The sequence below is a fragment of the Solea senegalensis genome, linkage group LG18 (genome assembly GCF_019176455.1).
Source record: "Solea senegalensis isolate Sse05_10M linkage group LG18, IFAPA_SoseM_1, whole genome shotgun sequence".
In the NCBI taxonomy this organism is placed as follows: domain Eukaryota; kingdom Metazoa; phylum Chordata; class Actinopteri; order Pleuronectiformes; family Soleidae; genus Solea; species Solea senegalensis.
This window is the reverse complement of record NC_058041.1, coordinates 18,859,731-18,877,313: the sequence shown is the minus strand read 5'-3', so window position 1 is coordinate 18,877,313 and position 17,583 is coordinate 18,859,731. Positions and strand designations below refer to the sequence as shown.

The following is a 17,583-nucleotide window of genomic DNA, read 5'->3' as shown; positions in this document are numbered from 1 at the left end:
AAATAAAGCTTTACTGTAAAATTCACATCGATATAAAGTTACTTAAAAATTAAATTATAAAACATCCTTAGCTTATACAGCTGAACCCTGAGGTCCAATCATTGCCATTATTACAATGTTTTTATTCAAATAAAACTCAAACTACAGATTAATTTTTCTTCAGAAAATCTTCATTTCAATACATAAAGAAAAAAATATTCTTAAAAAGATGATTCAGTCCAGACACAGAGTGTCAGTCGTCCTGTGGCGCCCCCTTCAGGCTGGACCTCTGCTTCTTTTGGTCTTTCTGGCCGATGGCGCGGTAAAGCTTCTTACGCGCTTCCTTCTGCCGCTGCATTTTGGCTTCCTCGTCTTTCTGCTTCTGCCGCAGGAAGTCCTTGTGTTTGCTGTGCTGCGCACTCTGCGCTTTCCTCTTCTTGTGGTTGTGGACGGTGCTCAGAGCGTGGAGCAGCGCCGCCACCTACGGGACAGGGAGGAGAGATGCAACAGAGCTGAAGCTCGAGGAGAAGAGCGAGTTCATGTTCGTCCACACTAAAATACAACCATGCAGTTTTCAAATTGAAAGTCTCAGTTTATGTTTGTCCGCACGACAATGCGACTCTTTGTTTATCCACACAGAAAAAGACATCCCTTCAGTTTTCAAAATAAAAGTCAGTTTCTAACGTTCATTCACACTTAAATTTAATGTCAGAGATTTTCAAAATAAAAGTTTCTGTTCATCCACACTAAGACACAAATCTAAATAAAATTTCCAGTACCACTTCATCCACACCAAAATTCATCCTCAGTTTTCAGAATAAAAGCTTCAGTTTCTGTTTATCCATACTAAAATACAACCCTACAGCTTTCAAAATAAACCCAGTAACTGTTTGTCCACACTTAAACACACACTCAGAATTTTCAACACATCCACACCAAAATATGACCTCACAATTTTCAAAATAAAGTTTAACTTTCTGTTCATCCATGCTAAACGAAAGCCCTGCAGTTTTCAAAATAAAAGACTCAGTTCCTGTAGGTCCATGCTAAAATATAGCCCCTGCAGTTTTTAAATTAAATCTCCGTTTTTGTTCGTCCACAAACTGTCAACACATCTAAACTAAAGTACGACTTCACAGTTTTCAAAATAAAAGCTTATGTCTCTGTTCATGGCGTCACAGGTTCACGTACCTTCCTCTCGTGAGGTTCTCTGATCACAGAAGGACGCTGCAGGTCTCTGGGCGTCTTCCCCTTCGGCTGCTGTTGTTTGGGTTTGCTCTTGAAGGGCAGGGCCTTCTGCAGCTCTTTGGGGATGTGGAGACGGTTGAAGTGTCTTTGAGCTCTGACGACGGGCTGAAAATAAAAAAACAACATTTACACACGTCGTGTTCACAGTGAAGGACTCACACAGGAACTGCTCGTCAGATCCAGACTGAACCAGACCTTGTACAAGGAGTCGGTGTTGGGTTTGTTGCGGATTCCCAGCTCGTGTTTGAGCTGCCCCAGCGTCCTCATGCCCGACCACGTGTCCTTCTGTCCAGCAGGGAGCAGCAGAGAGGTCACCGGGTTGTAGAGCTGAGGGATGGCCACGGGAAACCAGGAGCGCAGGAACACGATGTCTGGACACACAATCACACAAACAAACCACTGTGACCTTGACCTTTGACCTCCAAAATCAAACCAGGTCATCCTTGTGTCCACATGAACTTTCATACGCTTTAAAACACAACTGCACACTCTCTGTTTGTCCACACTACGATACAATATTTTCAAAATAAAAGCTAGTTTCTGTTCAACACTAGAGCACAATCTTCGAGTTTTCAAAAAAAAGTCTAGACAAAAATACAACCTCAGAGATTTCAAAATACAAGCTGCAGTTTCTGTTTGTACACACTAAAGTGTAATGTTAGAGTTTTCAAAATAAAAGTCTCACCGCTCATGAGCAGTCTGTCTTCAAACGTGGCTCTGAAAGCTCCCGTTGGTGTCGACAAAGCCTTCTTGATCTGACCTCTGACCCCGGACACCGTGCGTATAGAGGCACCTTCAAATTTAGCGACTTCCAGCACCGTGTTGAACATCCCCTGAAAACAGAAACAAAAAAAAAACATGCTTTTTTTTCCATGAAATGCTTTTACTTTGACATGTCAGCCTGTACCGTTTCTTAAAACAAACTAAATGTCGACAGGAAGTGAGGAGCAGATCAAACGCAGATTCTTTACCTTAACGAAACTCGTGTTCTTAAAGATCTTGTACGGATAACCGATGAGTTTCAGCTTCTTCACCACAGTCACAGATTTATCCAGATCCAGGATCACGCCGGTCGCTGCGATACGGAAATTAGCCTGAAGACAGGAAACAGATATATATATATATATATTTACACGTCATCAGTCGAGATCTCGTCATCAACAACATAAGGATTAGTACGATTTCAGAAAATTATACGTTAGATATTTGTATCATATTATTCTCACGCTGTGTCCACAACAAAAGTATCTCACATGACTTTCCACACATTGCGTGCCAGCCATGTGATGTAAACAGGAAGTAGATTATCGGCTCTGCACATGCTTTATAACAGGAAATACTCTGAGCAAGGGACAGGAAGAGGGAAAAGTCAGAGATTTCTAAATAAAACCTTTGTTTGTCCACACTGAAACACAACCTAACAGTTTCCAAATTAAAAGGCTTTTTCCCCATCCACACTAAATTATAATGGGGTAACTTTCAAAATTAAAGTCTCAGTTTCTGTTCATCCACACTAAAGACAACCTCTGAGTTTTCAAAATAAAACTCCCAGTTTCTGGTCATCCACACTAAAATACATACCAGCTGTTGTCAAAAATAAAAGTATCTGGGAGTTTTATTTTGAAAACTAAGATGTTGCATTTTATTGTGGATGAACAGAAGTTAGTGTTTGTCCAAACTACAATCCAGCACTACATCAACACAATAACGCAACATTGTAGTTTCCAAAATAAAAGTCTCCAGTTCTGTTTATCCACGGTAAGACACAACCATGCACTTTTCAAAATAAAAGCCTATTATTCGCTACATCCACAATAAAAAAACATCCATGTATTTTTCAAAATAAAAGCCTCATTTTCTCTTCGGCCACAATAAAACACATCCATGCAGTTTTTGTGATGCTGTTTGTGGAATCATAGATATTATTCGTTTTCAGTGAAACGTGCGAGTGTGGACGCAGCCTCAGTCACTTTACAAACTTTATAATCTAATCGTAAACCAAACAAAGAAACTCACTTTAACTCCTGCGACCGTCTGCAGAGCGAGGAACCCGGTGCCCTGCGGCGTGATCGGACCTTCGGCGACACACAAATCACTGTCAGCAACACAGTCAAAGATCAGTGATCAGGATTATTCCTGACAAGTGCATTATTACGTCATCTCACCCCAGATGGAGGCGCCGCAGTGCATGTGCTGCGGCGTGTACTTGAGCAGACGGTGGCGTCCGTTGTGGTCCTCGATGTGGTACAGCGGCATGGTCTGAAAGCGTCTCCAGCCCAGGGACAGGATGAGCGGGTCGCGTGTCTTCAGGATGCGATTGTACCAGCGGTGTTTCTTCAGTCGCAGCTGTGAACACGGCACAGTGTTAAAGTGGACGTAAAGTCTCGGCGGGGACCGGACAGATGTGAAAGCCTCGGCTCATACCTGCAGGTAGCCTACATTGCCTTCACTGGAGCCCAGACCGCCAAGGATGATGGGATAGTGAGGGTCGAAGTTGGTGACGAACTCGCAGGGGATCGAGGAGATTTCTAATCTGACGTACATGCCCGGACGGAAGCCTTCGTACTGCACTCTGGTCTCGTCATCCACGTCCTCAAACTCCGCCCTGTTCAGCTGAAACACAAACACGTGGTAGAATTTTAAAAAACCACGCGACTGTGACGGTAAATAAACAACAAACATTTACAAACCTCGGCCTGTTTCTGCATCTCCTCCTTCAGGTCGTCAAAGTAAGTTGCGTCCTTGTCGTCGTATTCGGCGTCGAATCGCTCCTTCAGGCGACGCTTCTTATCCAGGCGCTTGTTCTTCTGAGCGACGTCGTCGTCCACCTTCACCAGAGTCTCCTCATCATCACCCTCACCCTCCTCCTCCTCCTCACTGTCCTGCAGGGGGCGAGGTACACAAGACACAATGTTCCAAGAATCCTCACATCTGTCACTGAAAATATCACAGCAGCAGCATCAGCGTATAAAAGCACACAATTTATGTAAAGAATACGCTTTCAAGAGAATTTAAGGTTCCTAAAAATTCAACGAAGAATTCCTGTGTGGTGAAGTAATAATCCCAACAAGGATCAAAACAGTGATACCCAATGTTGTGTCCCTTGGTGGCAGGCACATTATTTGGGAGGTAGTCTCTTGGTGGGTGTACAGAATAGCTCACTATTTGGCAGGCACATTATTTGGGAGGTAGTCTCTTGGTGGGTGTATCGAATAGCTCACTATTTGGTAGGCATATTATTTGGGAGGCAGTCTTGTGGTGGATGTATAGAATAGCTCACTATGGCAGGCACATTATTTGGCAGGCAGTCTCTTGGTGGGTGTACAAAATAGTTTATTATTTGGTCCACAGCAGATCTTCTGTCTCGTCTCTAAGCCATACATCACTGCTGTTTGACTAATATGTTATAATAATGTCAGTGATTCTTAAATAGTCTGATGACAGTGAAAACCAGTGTTAAAGGGAAACAGGACGAACCTCGGCGCGATCCTTCTGTCCTGTTTGACCCTTGTGGACTTCTCCTGTTTCCAGATCTTCAAAGTCTCCGTACATCTCCTCTAAAAAAGAAAATTATTAAAAAAAAGATAGTTAACGTTAAATTTGCTTTCTAAAAAAAAAAAGTCTCAAATGAATTTTGTCCTCCTGTCTCACCGTCCTCCTTCAGCAGCGTGGCTGCGTCCTGTCCCTCCTCCCACTTCCCTGTGACGAAACAGTCTCTGATGGAGTTCATCATCTGTTCATTCAAAACAAAATAAAATCAGCTTTTATTTCAGTGTCTTTTCTGCTTTTTTGTTGTTTTTATTTTTGGGTGAAAAATATGAAGTCACCTCCTCCAGGTCCCAGTTGTGGGCGGAGTCAGCCGCAAAGCGCGAGCAGTCCACCGAGTTCGCCGTGAACCGTTTGCTCTTCTGAGGTCGACTGACGCGAAACAGGCCCCCGAGCTCCTCCCCTTCCTCCTCATCCGAGTCTCCCGCCCCCGCGGCTGAACGCACATGCTCAAATTATTAGGAACAACAACGACAACGACAGCTGAAACTCTTTTAATATAACAGATAATAACTCACCAGAACCATAAACCAGTTTACGGAGGTTGGGGGCGGATTCTTGTTGCCGTAGAAACGCCGCCGACGCTTTCTGCTGCAGATCCTGCTTCCACCGCAGAGCTCCTGAGGACACAACAGTTTACTCTGACGTTACCGTTGTTGTCCAGTTGTTTTAATCTCAGTTCATTTAAAATTAATTGAAATGAAAGAAGTGAATGAATGAAGTCTCACATTAAGACTACTAACAAAAAAAGACAGTAACACAAGTCTGAGGATTTTAGGGTTTACGCCGTTGATTTCTCATGTTTCATATTTTGTATGTAGATTTTTTACCATATTCGAAAGATAAAGAAATAAAAACAAAAAAATCACACACAATCTAGAATTTAGGAACATTTACGTTAAATTTTTTCAAATCTTTTTTCCCCTACATTTATATTTTACGAACATTTTTTTTGTACAATCTGGTCACAGATCAGTAGAAATGTTGCTCATTGTGTTTTTATTTGTCATTGAGTTCAGGTGAATGTTTGAAATTGTGATGTCACGAGTATGAATCATGACTTTGACCAGTTTCCTGGTTTCTTTTGCTCCGTAAAACAAATAAAGTATTAAAAGTGAATCTTTTCCAGGTTTGGGAAACATTTTCTGAACCAAAAAAAAAAAAAAAAATTCAGAAAAAAATCCAGTTGATGATTTTAAATCTAGTGAATTAAAAACTGAATTAAAAAGTAAACAAACACTGTGTTTACCCGCATCTTCCTCCTCCCCCTCTTCTTCTTCTTCCTCCTCACTGTCTATTTCTTCCTTCACCGCAGCTTCATCGTCTTCCTCCTCCTCATCGCTGTCCTCCTCAGAACAATGTCCAGAGTCTCCCGCTCTCTTCTCCTCCTCCTCCTCTTCCTCACTCATCTCCAGGTCATCCTCGCTGTCTGCAAACGCCGGCACCTCGGCGACTCCCTCCTCCCTCGCTCCTCCCTCCTCCACTCTCTGTCTCTTCTCTGGCGGTGGACCGACGGTCACATGATCACCACCAGACTTGGCTCTTGCCTCTTTAAGAAACGCGGAGAGGTGATCGCCATCGCCATCGTCTCCGTCCTCCTCCTCCTCCTCATCACTGGAGCCGTTATCATCATCGTCGTCATCATCATCATCATCATCATCTTCGTCGTCCTTCTCAGAGAAAACCACCGCCCTCCTCTCTCTCTGGGTATTCGGATCCCACACGCGTTTCTCGTGAAGACGTTCGTCCTCGCTAACGCACAAAAACACAGAAAACAACAAAATAACACAAATATTCACAGATAGAGCTCCAGGCTGAATATATCGGACTCTTATGCTGCCCCCCGCTGGTTTTTAACAGTATGGCAACATTAATCCAGACCAAAATTTCAACTTTCTGATCCAGTTTACTCAAAACCACTTACAGTGTGTTCCATTTGTATCAGAACTCGGACATTCCACCTCCGTACATGTGGCGCTACCTCACCAAGCACAACATGGAATTCCAAGATGGAATATAAGTGTGTAAAACAACTTCAAACAATCTCTGTCTCTCACCTTGTCAAATGGAGTAAAAGGTTTTAGAATTGCTAAAATACAAATAAAGACTTTACCGACACGCAAGTGGAAAAACACAAAGATCATAATCAGTTAATTTTCCCTTAAGTTTCCCCTTAACTGTCTGACTCAACTCCAATTCACCGTCTTCACTTTTTATCAAAACAGCCACTGAAGAGACATGATGTCTGGTTGATATGCTAACAAAGTGGCGTCAGCTAACAGAGCTCTGTGAGACACATTTAAATAACCGTTTCATGGCGTTAGCGTACCCTCTCTGCTCGTCGATGAGTGCCGGGTCCAGTGTGGCCGAGTCACTGAACAGCGACACTTTACTCGCCGCCATCTTCACGTCCAGCGTGGCGTGCGTGTCGATGAGGGACTGGACGAGTTCCGTGGTCGGACGCACTTCCTCCTGAAACAGATCGAGATGACATCACTTCACACCGCGCTTGACGATACGTTAGTGATCAGATTTAAACGGATCATGTGACGTGAAACACACACACACACACACACACACACACACACCTGCTGCTGCTTGACATGGCTGGCAGGAAGGTCAATATACACGGCGTCTTTGTCGTAAACGACTCCGCCCACGCCTGCCATGGGCGCGTAGAGCAGACGCTCCTTCTCGTTCAGTGCCCTCTTCTTCTGAGCATCCGGCAGAGCACACGGGTCGGGCAGGAAGTTAACGTCCGCCACCTGGAAGTCACCAACGCCTGCAGAGAGGGAACGGTCACATGGTGGAAACACATGAATCTGCAGGATTGAAAGTGAAGTCGTTCAGGGTTTGTGGTTCATGTGGCAACTGTGCCCCGTTTGCCTGATTTTAAACACTTAATGTGGCGAAGCTTATTAAGTCTATGATATCTACAGAACATGTTCACGTCTTTATCTCACTGTGAGACACACTCTCCCACACCAAATCCCATAATGATAATCAGTGATTTTAACTGGCGAAGACACAGGAGCTGCTGGTCCGCTGCTGCCTCGTGTGGTCACTTTGTGTCACTGAGTTAAGTCTGAATGAAATATTTCAAATGCCGAATTGACTAAAATAAGACATTTGAACTTAGTGATGGAGGCAGCAGTGGATCAGCAACTCCTGTGTGTGTGTATGATGTTAAAATCACTGATTTTCTCTATGGGCTTTGGTGTGGGAGAGTGAGTGGTTTACTGTTTACTGTCACTGTCTGTCTCACAGTGAGATAAAGTGGTGGACATAATCCAAACATAAAAACTGTGGGTGGACCTTCTGTTAAGTCCCAAGTGGCGGGTGTGGCACAGTGCAGTCGGCTCTGACTGAGTCTCAAATAACCACAATTCATAAAAAACCCATAATAATCCTTTTACTTGCATGAACTCATGAATGATTTCTCGTTCACGTACCTGGTATGTGGACCTGGCCTTTGTTTTTCAGAAATGTCCCTCTCAGGTAGCCGTAGAGAGACACGGTGCGGTCACACTTGGGCTCAGTCCTCACTTTCTCGGGGTCCGTCAGGTCCTCCATGCTGTGACGACGCAGAGAGAAGAGTCAACACAGCCGGAAACTGGAAAACAACTGCCATCATGTGACTCCAGGGGTGCGGCGCGCGTCACGCGACACTCACCGGTCGACCAGCACGTAAGGGTGAGACGTCTGCCACACCAGAGGACGGAACTTCATGACGGAGATGAAGCGACCGAGGTTCTTCACCTCCTGCGTCTGGTATTCGCCGTAAACCATCCCAGAAAGGTAGAACAGCTTCGCTCCCTGACGCAGTGAAACACAACAAAGGCCGTTGTCATGGCAACAAGCTCTGGAGGAGACAGTCTCAGATGTCAACCGCGAGCAACAAATTTCCCAGGTTTACCTGATAAACTTCGGTCCAGAATCGATGTTTGAGGTTTTTCTTCGTCTTCCTTAGAGTCTTGTTGTTCTTGAACGAGTCCAGGTGCGTGAGAACGCCCATGATGCGTGGGAAGCCGTGCACCTGGCAGATGTTCAGGAACTCAAACGTCTCCATCTCGAAGCCAAAGCTGGCGTCAATCAACATCAAGACCTGGTGACAGAAAGATCAGAAGAAGAAGAACTCACACCGGGTTCAGGTTTCGACGCCTCACACGCGTGCGACGACTGTAAGAACGTACCAGGTCGGCCACTTTGGCGAGGTCGATCATGGTGTTGATGTCGTTGCTGCACTCCATGAACGTCAGGCGACGCTTCTTTCCTGAAGAAATGACACAAAACAAAGTGTGTTTACTCAATAAAAGAGAAACATATCATTTATCACGAGGATTGTCGAGTCACTGTTGCCCAACTCTCTTTTAAACGGATGAATATTCATCTAAAAAGCTAGAAGTTAAATGGTGGCGTTCCTCAAGGAACAAGTTTAGGCCCCCTACTTTTTTAATGGCCACATAGACCGGAAGCTCCAATTAACGCTGCGTTTTTGTGTGTGTGTATCTGCGTCATTACCTCGTTTATGAAACCCTAAAGTTTCAGAACAAACAGTTCAGCCACTGCTGAGAAAATAGGGTTTTATTGTTTTCCTGGGCTCTGCGAAGCGGATCGGCACTTCCGTAATTTCATGTCGTCATCAGAAATCCTCACCACTCCTCTCACTACCGTAGCGCCTCCTGGTGCGGCACTAGTCCGGGCACATCCGGTTGCGTACATTCAACCGCAGAAGAAGAAGAACTACTCTCGTTGTAGCTGCTGAGATGCAGAGCATCCACCGTGCCAGAGGGGGAGCTGTGTATCTGAGAGCTGGCCTATCTATTACGTCACTTCCAGGTACCTGGCCAATCACAGGACAGAGGTAAAGCGCTGGGGGTGTGGTTTTGGTCTGAAACAGCGCGGCTGACGAGAGCGTCAGTGAGGAGATATTTTGATTGGCTCGTTTGCAGCGATTAGGTCGTTGTTACCAATGTCAGAAAACTACTGAAGCGATTGGAATGAGCAGCTGCTTCACAGGACAGCCAATAGGAGGCGTCCTCCTTGTCTAAACTGGCCTGTGATTGGTCAAATTCTCCCGTCACAACCTGGGTCAGATTTCTCCAAGGCTAGAAATAAAGTCTAGGAGGAGAAGAAGTTTACTCATCTCACGTGACGGAATTAACACTCAATATCAACAAATAACTGTTGGTGATCACATGACTACGACAGAAAAGATTCAAACTGATTTGCTCTGCAGCAGCTTTGTGTTTTTTCCAGATTTGGAGAGAATCTTGATGGACAAACTCACCAGAGACGATGGTCACCGGTCCACATATGTCTCCGAGCTTCTGCCGTGTGAAGTTTTTGATCAGGCAGCGGATCAGCGTGCTCTTTCCCACCTTCGGCGGCCCAACGACGACGATCACGACCGGCGGCGGCTCCAGAGGCGCCCGGTCCACATGAGGGATGTGATGTTTTTTCGTCTTTATGTCCTGAGCCCTGAAGACGACAGTACACGGGGGACACTTGTTTGAAATCACTTCCTACATTGTGCGTCAGAGGAGAATGATGAGAAAACGATGTCACTGACCTGTGGAAGGTCTTGGCCATGCGGACCGCGGACTGAACCGCAAACGCTTTGGGGTTGCGTTTGCGGCCATCCTCCTCTGTCGAGGCGCCGTGCTTCCTCAGCTTCTTCTTCTCCGCCTGAGGTCCACTGTGTTTTTGCTGATGCTTCTTCTGTTTCTTCACTTTCGCGTCCATCCTGTCCACTGCAGCGCAAGAACACAAGACATCAGAGGACATAAGACATGCGTGGGGATTTAAAGCTGCACACACGCTGTTTCTCTGAAAAGGTTCTGCTTCTCACAGGGAAAGTGGAAATACACTCAACTACTGTTTAGATCTGAATTACATGATCTTAAAATACACTTACTACCTTTCATTTCAGATATCTGCTTTATTTCTTTAAATGAAGGATATTTACGTGCTATAAATATGGTGAAATTCTGCTATAACAAAAATAATTAGGCCTTAGAGTAAAGGTTTATAAAGTGACTTATTTTATTTTTAATATAATTTTGTCTGCACTGAAACACCAGGACTTCAGCACTGAGAACACCGGGGCTCTGGCATTGATACACCGGGATTTTAGCATTGAAACACCGGTACTTCAGCAGTGAAACGCTGGGTCTTCAGCACTGAAACACCGGGGCTTCGTCCTCACGATTACCGGGCATCAGTTTGTGAAATCCCGCATCATAACCCGTGTCTGTCCGCAGCAACACAAACTATCTTCAGCCTGAACACAAACGTAACAGCTCCACGAACCGGCCGCCATGTTGCATTTCAGCCGTTAAAAACACGTCGTTATAAAAAAAGTGAATAATATAAAAATAATAAGTTTATTTACCTGAAACTGAAGCCGCTGTTTTCTTCTTCTCTCACGTGTGTAACGTGAACTGTGACACGGAAGTGTACCGAGGTGTCACCCCGTAAAGAAACTCGACAGGAAACCACTTTTTTTTTTTAAACGGTTCCACACGTTGCTTTTGTTCTTTAAAATATCTTTATTTAAACTTTATTTCCATAAAAAAAAACATTTACATACATTTAAAAAAAAACACGAAAACACTGATTAATTGGAAAACATAGTACAATTATTGGTATTTTTCCCCTCATTTCTTTTGAGTCTATGACACAGATGTAAAGAGGAAAGAGAAAATAAAACAACACAAAACGTGGACTACTGTGATTTAACATGGAATCAATAATAAAACTAAAACTACTGTTCTTCCGTGAGAAGCATTTGGTGTTTGAATACCGACAAAAATAACTATTAAATACATTGAGGATTAAACGTGAGGGAAGCTGGAGGGCTGACAGCAGGGGCATTTCAAAGAACTTTAGGGCCCACAGGTAAAGGGCGACTTGGGTCCCCCCACATCAAACTAAACTGGTACATGATTGCTCGTTATTTGTCTCTTTGTTCCTGGAGTTTTTAGGACAGTTAGAATCTGAAATGTTCATGTTTCTGCCCTTTTCTTCATCTTTTCCCTGAGAAAACAAACACATAATTCAAATAAGACAAAATAAGACTTTAAAAATGGCAAAGTAAACAAATGTTATTTACAGAAACACAAGAACAATGTTCAAAGCAAGAAAAATTATTATACAATTTAACGTCTTAAGAAAGAATCCGTTTTTAACGATGAAAATGTTAATTATTTAATTATATACATGCATGACAATTATTTTAAGTTTTAAGAAAAAAAAAAACCCACAGATCTGGAGAGACTTTTTGTTTTCTTTATTATAAACAAAATAAAACAAGTTTCACTGTATGTGTCACTGATTTGGAGTCGAAATAACAAGGATAATATGACAAAAAAAAAAGGAACCACAGCATCATTTATTCATCTGTGAATGAAAACTGGAAACTGGGGAAACAAAGTCTACACCAGCTCTTCCATGTCGTCAGGTCATTGTTCCTGTGTGTTAACTGCCCATCGACCACCATGTTCTACCGCTTTATCCTCCACATGAGGGTCACACCTCCTTGCAGAAAAGTCATTGTTCTGACTGGGTCGTGAACCCTTGCTGCAAAGGCAAGAGTGCTAACCGCTACACCCACCACGTGGCCTAACTGTAGAAAACGTTGAAACTAAAGAGAAATGCAAATATGAACAAATAAAAAAAGTGTTATTTGGTTCCTGGAAACTGGAACATGGCCGGCACCGCGGCCTCATTGCTGGAGCAGCTGTGTTCCCGTTTTGTTGGCGAACACGCCAGCATGGTGAGAGCGGGCGACGAGGGCGACGCGGAGGTGGAGCCCACACTCGACAGCTGGAGCCCGCGCACGCAGCAGCGCAAGTCCCGCGCCAGCCGCAGCACGTCACTGCGGAAGCGCACGCCCACCAGCGCGTAGAGCACGGGGTTGAGGCAGCAGCGCACGTACGCCAGCGTGCAGGTGACATACTCCAGCAGGAGGCCGCAGAACTGGCCCGCTATCTTGCGGGACAGCACCGCGGTGTATGGCAGCTGGAACGCCACGAACACCAGCACCAGCGCCACCATCAGCTTCAGCGTGCGCTGGCGGCTCCAGCTCTTCCCTCGCCGGCGGGCGTGTCCCTCACACAGCACTTTGCCGATCAGCGAGTAGCTGGTGACCATGACGAGGAAGGACACGCAGACCACGGCGATCATGGCGGCGCTGGTGGCCATTTTCACCGCCCCGCTCTTGAGCATGCCGCAGTAATACTGCGGCGTTTCGCCGTCCATGGGCTCGGACACGCCGGAGAAGAGGATCTCGGGGAGGCTGAGGAGAACCGCGATGACCCACACGCCGATGGCGGCCATCTTCCCGGCCCTGAGAATCTGACTCCGCAGCCTGAGCATGACCTGCGCCCGCGCCACCACCATGTAGCGGTCGACGCTAATGCAGGCGAGCAGCAGCAGCCCGCTGTACGTGTTGATGGCGTAGCAGGCGCGTGTGACCTTGCAGAGCAGGACGGAGAAGATCCAGCCGAAGTGAGTGTCCGCGGCCTGCAGGGGGAGCGTGAGCAGTAGGAGGAGGTCGGCCAGTGCCAGGTGGAACAGGAAGACGTCCGTCATGGAGCGGAGCCGCAGGCGGCGGTAGTGCGCAAAGGTGGCGATGACCAGGCAGTTCCCGACCACGCCCAACACGAAGACAAGGCAGAAGACGCAAGTCTGGAACATCTTGATGGTGAGCTCGTGCTCGCCGGCCTCGCACCAATCGGACGACATGTTGTAACCGTCGTACCCGTCGTAGCCGTCGTAACCGGACTCTGAGATGTTACTGATGTTCCACCGCGAGAAGTTGAGGAAGTTGAGGAAGTCCGCGTTGTCCATCACTGTTGGAAGAAAAAATGGATGGTTAGCGACAATCGGACGACTGTCAAGTTTAATCGTCGTGAAGCAGCTTCTCTTCAACTCTGAGAGAAAAATGAAGAAAATTAAAGGGACAGATTTTGGTTTGTTTAAGTGTGAATAAAATCTCAATAAAAGATCTCCATCAGTTTAAGTCTACATCACATGTTCACGTCTTTATCTCACTGTTAGACAGACTTTTCCAACAGGAAACTGAAGTTTGTAAACCACTCACTCTCCCACACCAATCCCCATAGAGAAAATCAGTGATTTTAGCTCGCAGGGACACAGGAGCTGCTGGTCTTCTGCTGCCTCGTGTGGTCACTTTGTGTCAGTGAATAAATCTGAACAAAAGCCGAATTTTAAAGCCAAAGTGTGCCTAAGCCTCTCTGCGAGTGAGGTGGAGTGACTGCAAATTAGATTATTTATATGCTAATTTGCTAATATGGCATCAAAAAATAATGCTGAATTATAGTACAAGTTATTAGGAATGCATGCTAACATTAGCCACTAGCACTAGAGGTGACACAACAACTCCTTTGTGCTGTGATGTTAAAATCACTGATTTTCTCTATGGGGTTTGGTGTGGGAGAGTGAGTGGTTTACAAACGTTAGTTTCCTGTTGCAAAAGTCGGTCTAACGGTGAGATAAAGTCGTGAACATGTTCTTAAGACATCTTTAAGACGTAATCTGACATAGATTTTCTGAGTCTTTTGTTAAGTGATTAAAATCTTTTTTGTCAAATGTCTGGTTCTTGGAACAACGGCGACAAACGCTCACAAAGTCACAGAACTGACAATGTTTTGACATCATTTTTGTGCCAATATCACAATTAATTCCACAAAATGCCATGAGACCACCTGCAGTCCTGCAGAAACCTGTGAAAAGAGTCACAACAAGAGGAAACAGAGGCTCGGGCGCGCGCCAGCGCTGCTCAGTCTGAATCAGCGACCGTCACATTTGAGTCACCGCGCAGCAGTTCGCGTGACAGTGGCACGCGGTCGTTGGCACAGAGGAAACCGTGGGCAGCTCCAAGGATGACAGATCAGTCAGAGGCGCGTGCCAACAGCTTTTAAACAAAGTTCCCACAATCACTGATCACTGTGTTCAAATCAAGCTGCCTCACTCACTCACTCGCAGAGGAGATTCTCCTGAAGGTAAGTGTAATGACAGGAGAAACACAATGTATGTGTTTGTTTGTGTTTATGTTTGATTTCCCTTACAAACCAAATCAGATTCTCACAAACTGGGGAAAAGAAGAAGGCGTTTTTAACAGGCCGACGGGTTTCATTTGAAAAAGTATGAACTTATTATAATTTAGAAAATGTTTCCATTAGTAATTTTATAATCTTGAAATTTTACAAAGTAGAAATTCATAACTTGGACATTGGACAAACCTTTTTTAACCCTTTATCCTCCACAGGAGGGTCAATTTTTAAAAATGTTATAATTGAAAAAAAATCTGTAATTTAGAAATTTTGACATTTGTAATTTCATGACTTAAAAACTGTCAGATTTGGTATTTATAAATTTGTAATTATATAATTTAGAAATTTGGCAAATTAGACACATGTAATTCTGTAATTTAAAAATGTATAAATGTGTAATTTTATGGTTTTGAAGTTTGACAAATTAGATTTTTATAATTGTGCCATTTTATAATTTACAAATGTAACCAATGTTTTTATGTAATGTCACAATGTCGTAGTTTGAAAAGTTAGAATGTCAAAGTAGTGAAAAATATGATTTTGAATCTTTTTTAAATTATTCTTCAATTTGCATAAACTTTAAGGCAATGATTTAGTTTGCCCACATTTTACAGCTGTGTTAAATAAACATTTTGATTGAAAACATGAACATAATTAAATAAAACACTAAAATCAACCACATATTCCTCATGAAGCTGAAAGGGGAAATTTTCTGACCATGTGTCAGACGTTCATGACACAAACTGAAATTTAACCACGTTTTTATTGTAATATTTACGAATAAATATCAGCTGGAGTTTGTATATTTTATATAAATTACAAACGTGTAATTTATCAAATAATGTTTCAGTCACACATAATATTGTCATAAATATAGTTATAAGAAAAACAAATTTCACACCGCCCACATTCACCGAGTTTCACTTACAGTTTCTCACTCAATACTAAATCTAAACATATTCATCCTGTCATATTTCACTCGTTTCCATCCTCTCTTTTATTTAAATACCGTGATTTTGATGTGTAATATGTGTCAAAATGAAGCTACTCTCAAATTGCATTTTATGTGGTTTTCATAACAAATGATCAATATCTATCTATCCATCTATATATATGTATATATGTATATACATATATATATATATATATATATAAATATATATATAAATATACACAAATATATACATATATACATATATGTATATATGTGTATAAATTTCACGGTTATTGATAATGATGAATAATTCTGTACGTGTTCGTGTAATGTATACATTTGTAATTTTTTAATTTGACAAGTTTGATTTTTATAAATCTTTAATTTATAATTAAATACCAATGTGATTTTTACAACAAATTATCAATTTTTCAAAAATTTATTTTGCACATTTGAATTTAAATAATTTGCATGTTTCTATATACTGTAAAAACCTATACAGTGAAAACATATATAATCATATAATTATAATTTTCAGCGATTCCAAATTTTAAAATTGTTATTTTAGCTTTATTTTTCGCTAAAGTTCCCCATCAGCAGCTCACATAGTGGCTCTTTAATTTTGTAAGTGTGAAATACAGTAAGTTCACTCGTTCACCTCCCTGAGAACATGGTGTACTGCAGCTTTATTTGATTAAAAAGTAGCTTTTTAAAGTTGATGTGGAACGTTTGCGCGTGTGTGAGACGTGAACGTCTTTTACACATAAATATAAACATATACACAATAAACCCTAAACATGTGTGATCTTTTAGTCATCGACGACAAAACTAAAATCATTACAAATCTGCATTTGAATGTTTTTACACTTTCACGCCATAAAACTCTTTAAATGTACCAGGGTTTAAATGTTAAATATTAACTTTAATTTGAGAAACATTTAAAGTTTCTTCACTAAAAATACAATAACAAAAAAACAAAAGAAGCAGCGCTGTCCTGAATAACAGAAATATTAGTACAGTGTCCAGATTTAATGAAATATAATGGTGGGCGTGGCCTCACCTGTGCCGTTGTCCCCGCTGCTCATGTCCTCGTCCTCGTGTCTCTGAGGGACAAAAGTGACAAAGCTGGCACTTTTAAAAGAGACGGCAGCGAAGACCTCAGCGTGACTTGTTTTTATCTGCCACTTGTTTTTATCACGGGGTGTTTCTGAAACTGGCGCACACACACATTCTGTGGTTATTCATATTCTTCTTCTTCCTCTGTTTTGTTTTCATCTTGATCTCTGCCCACAGTCAAAATTTGTTTATTCCTCATCTTCATCCCCATTTTTTCCCGTATGTGTGTGTGTGGAGGTCAAAGGTCAGGCAGTCAGCTGAGTTGATTGATCACTGGTCTGTTTTTCTTCTAATTCCTGTTTTATTTAGATTTTTTGTTCTAACATTTACTGTTTTTCCACTTCCTGTTTTATTTGTCAGGGGTGTTTCAAGAAACTTTAGGACCAGGTGTGTGTGTATGTGTATGTGTGTGTATGTGTGTGTGTGTGTGTGTGTGTGTGTGTCTGGGCGGGGCACCACTACGAACAAAGCAAAAATAAAACAGGCATGTCTTTGTTAACAAGGTTAGTTTTAGGCACAAAAATCTCCTGATTTGGGCCATAAAGACCATCAGAAAAGCCCTTAGCACAGCTGTTAGCATTAGCCTTTAGCATTGCCACTAACTCCCCACATTAGCATAGCCAGTAGCATTAATGTTTTTAGTGATCCATACTTTTTAAAACTTTAGCATCAAGATTACAA

General features: G+C 43.0%; 2 protein-coding genes across 2 annotated transcripts; both read right to left on the bottom strand.

The window, feature by feature from the left end:
• Positions 1 to 148: 148 nt before the first annotated feature.
• On the bottom strand, positions 149 to 11,236 carry bms1 (BMS1 ribosome biogenesis factor). Its single transcript, XM_044014265.1, has 23 exons — positions 11,168 to 11,236; positions 10,346 to 10,526; positions 10,064 to 10,254; positions 8,967 to 9,046; positions 8,690 to 8,878; positions 8,447 to 8,589; positions 8,226 to 8,347; positions 7,362 to 7,555; positions 7,103 to 7,245; positions 6,023 to 6,525; positions 5,292 to 5,393; positions 5,055 to 5,209; positions 4,879 to 4,960; positions 4,705 to 4,784; positions 3,918 to 4,109; positions 3,652 to 3,840; positions 3,393 to 3,573; positions 3,244 to 3,302; positions 2,199 to 2,321; positions 1,913 to 2,060; positions 1,423 to 1,598; positions 1,171 to 1,332; positions 149 to 460 (listed from the first exon to the last, which is right to left on the bottom strand). Exons 2-23 carry the CDS (start codon positions 10,516 to 10,518, stop codon positions 233 to 235), a joined length of 3,615 nt encoding a protein of 1,204 aa, XP_043870200.1. The 5' UTR covers positions 10,519 to 10,526; positions 11,168 to 11,236; the 3' UTR covers positions 149 to 232.
• Positions 11,237 to 12,049: 813 nt separating this feature from the next.
• ccr10 (chemokine (C-C motif) receptor 10) lies at positions 12,050 to 16,981 on the bottom strand. The gene is made up of 2 exons (XM_044014301.1): positions 16,847 to 16,981; positions 12,050 to 13,628 (listed from the first exon to the last, which is right to left on the bottom strand). Exons 1-2 carry the CDS (start codon positions 16,869 to 16,871, stop codon positions 12,457 to 12,459), a joined length of 1,197 nt encoding a protein of 398 aa, XP_043870236.1. The 5' UTR covers positions 16,872 to 16,981; the 3' UTR covers positions 12,050 to 12,456.
• Between the last annotated feature and the right edge of the window lie 602 nt (positions 16,982 to 17,583).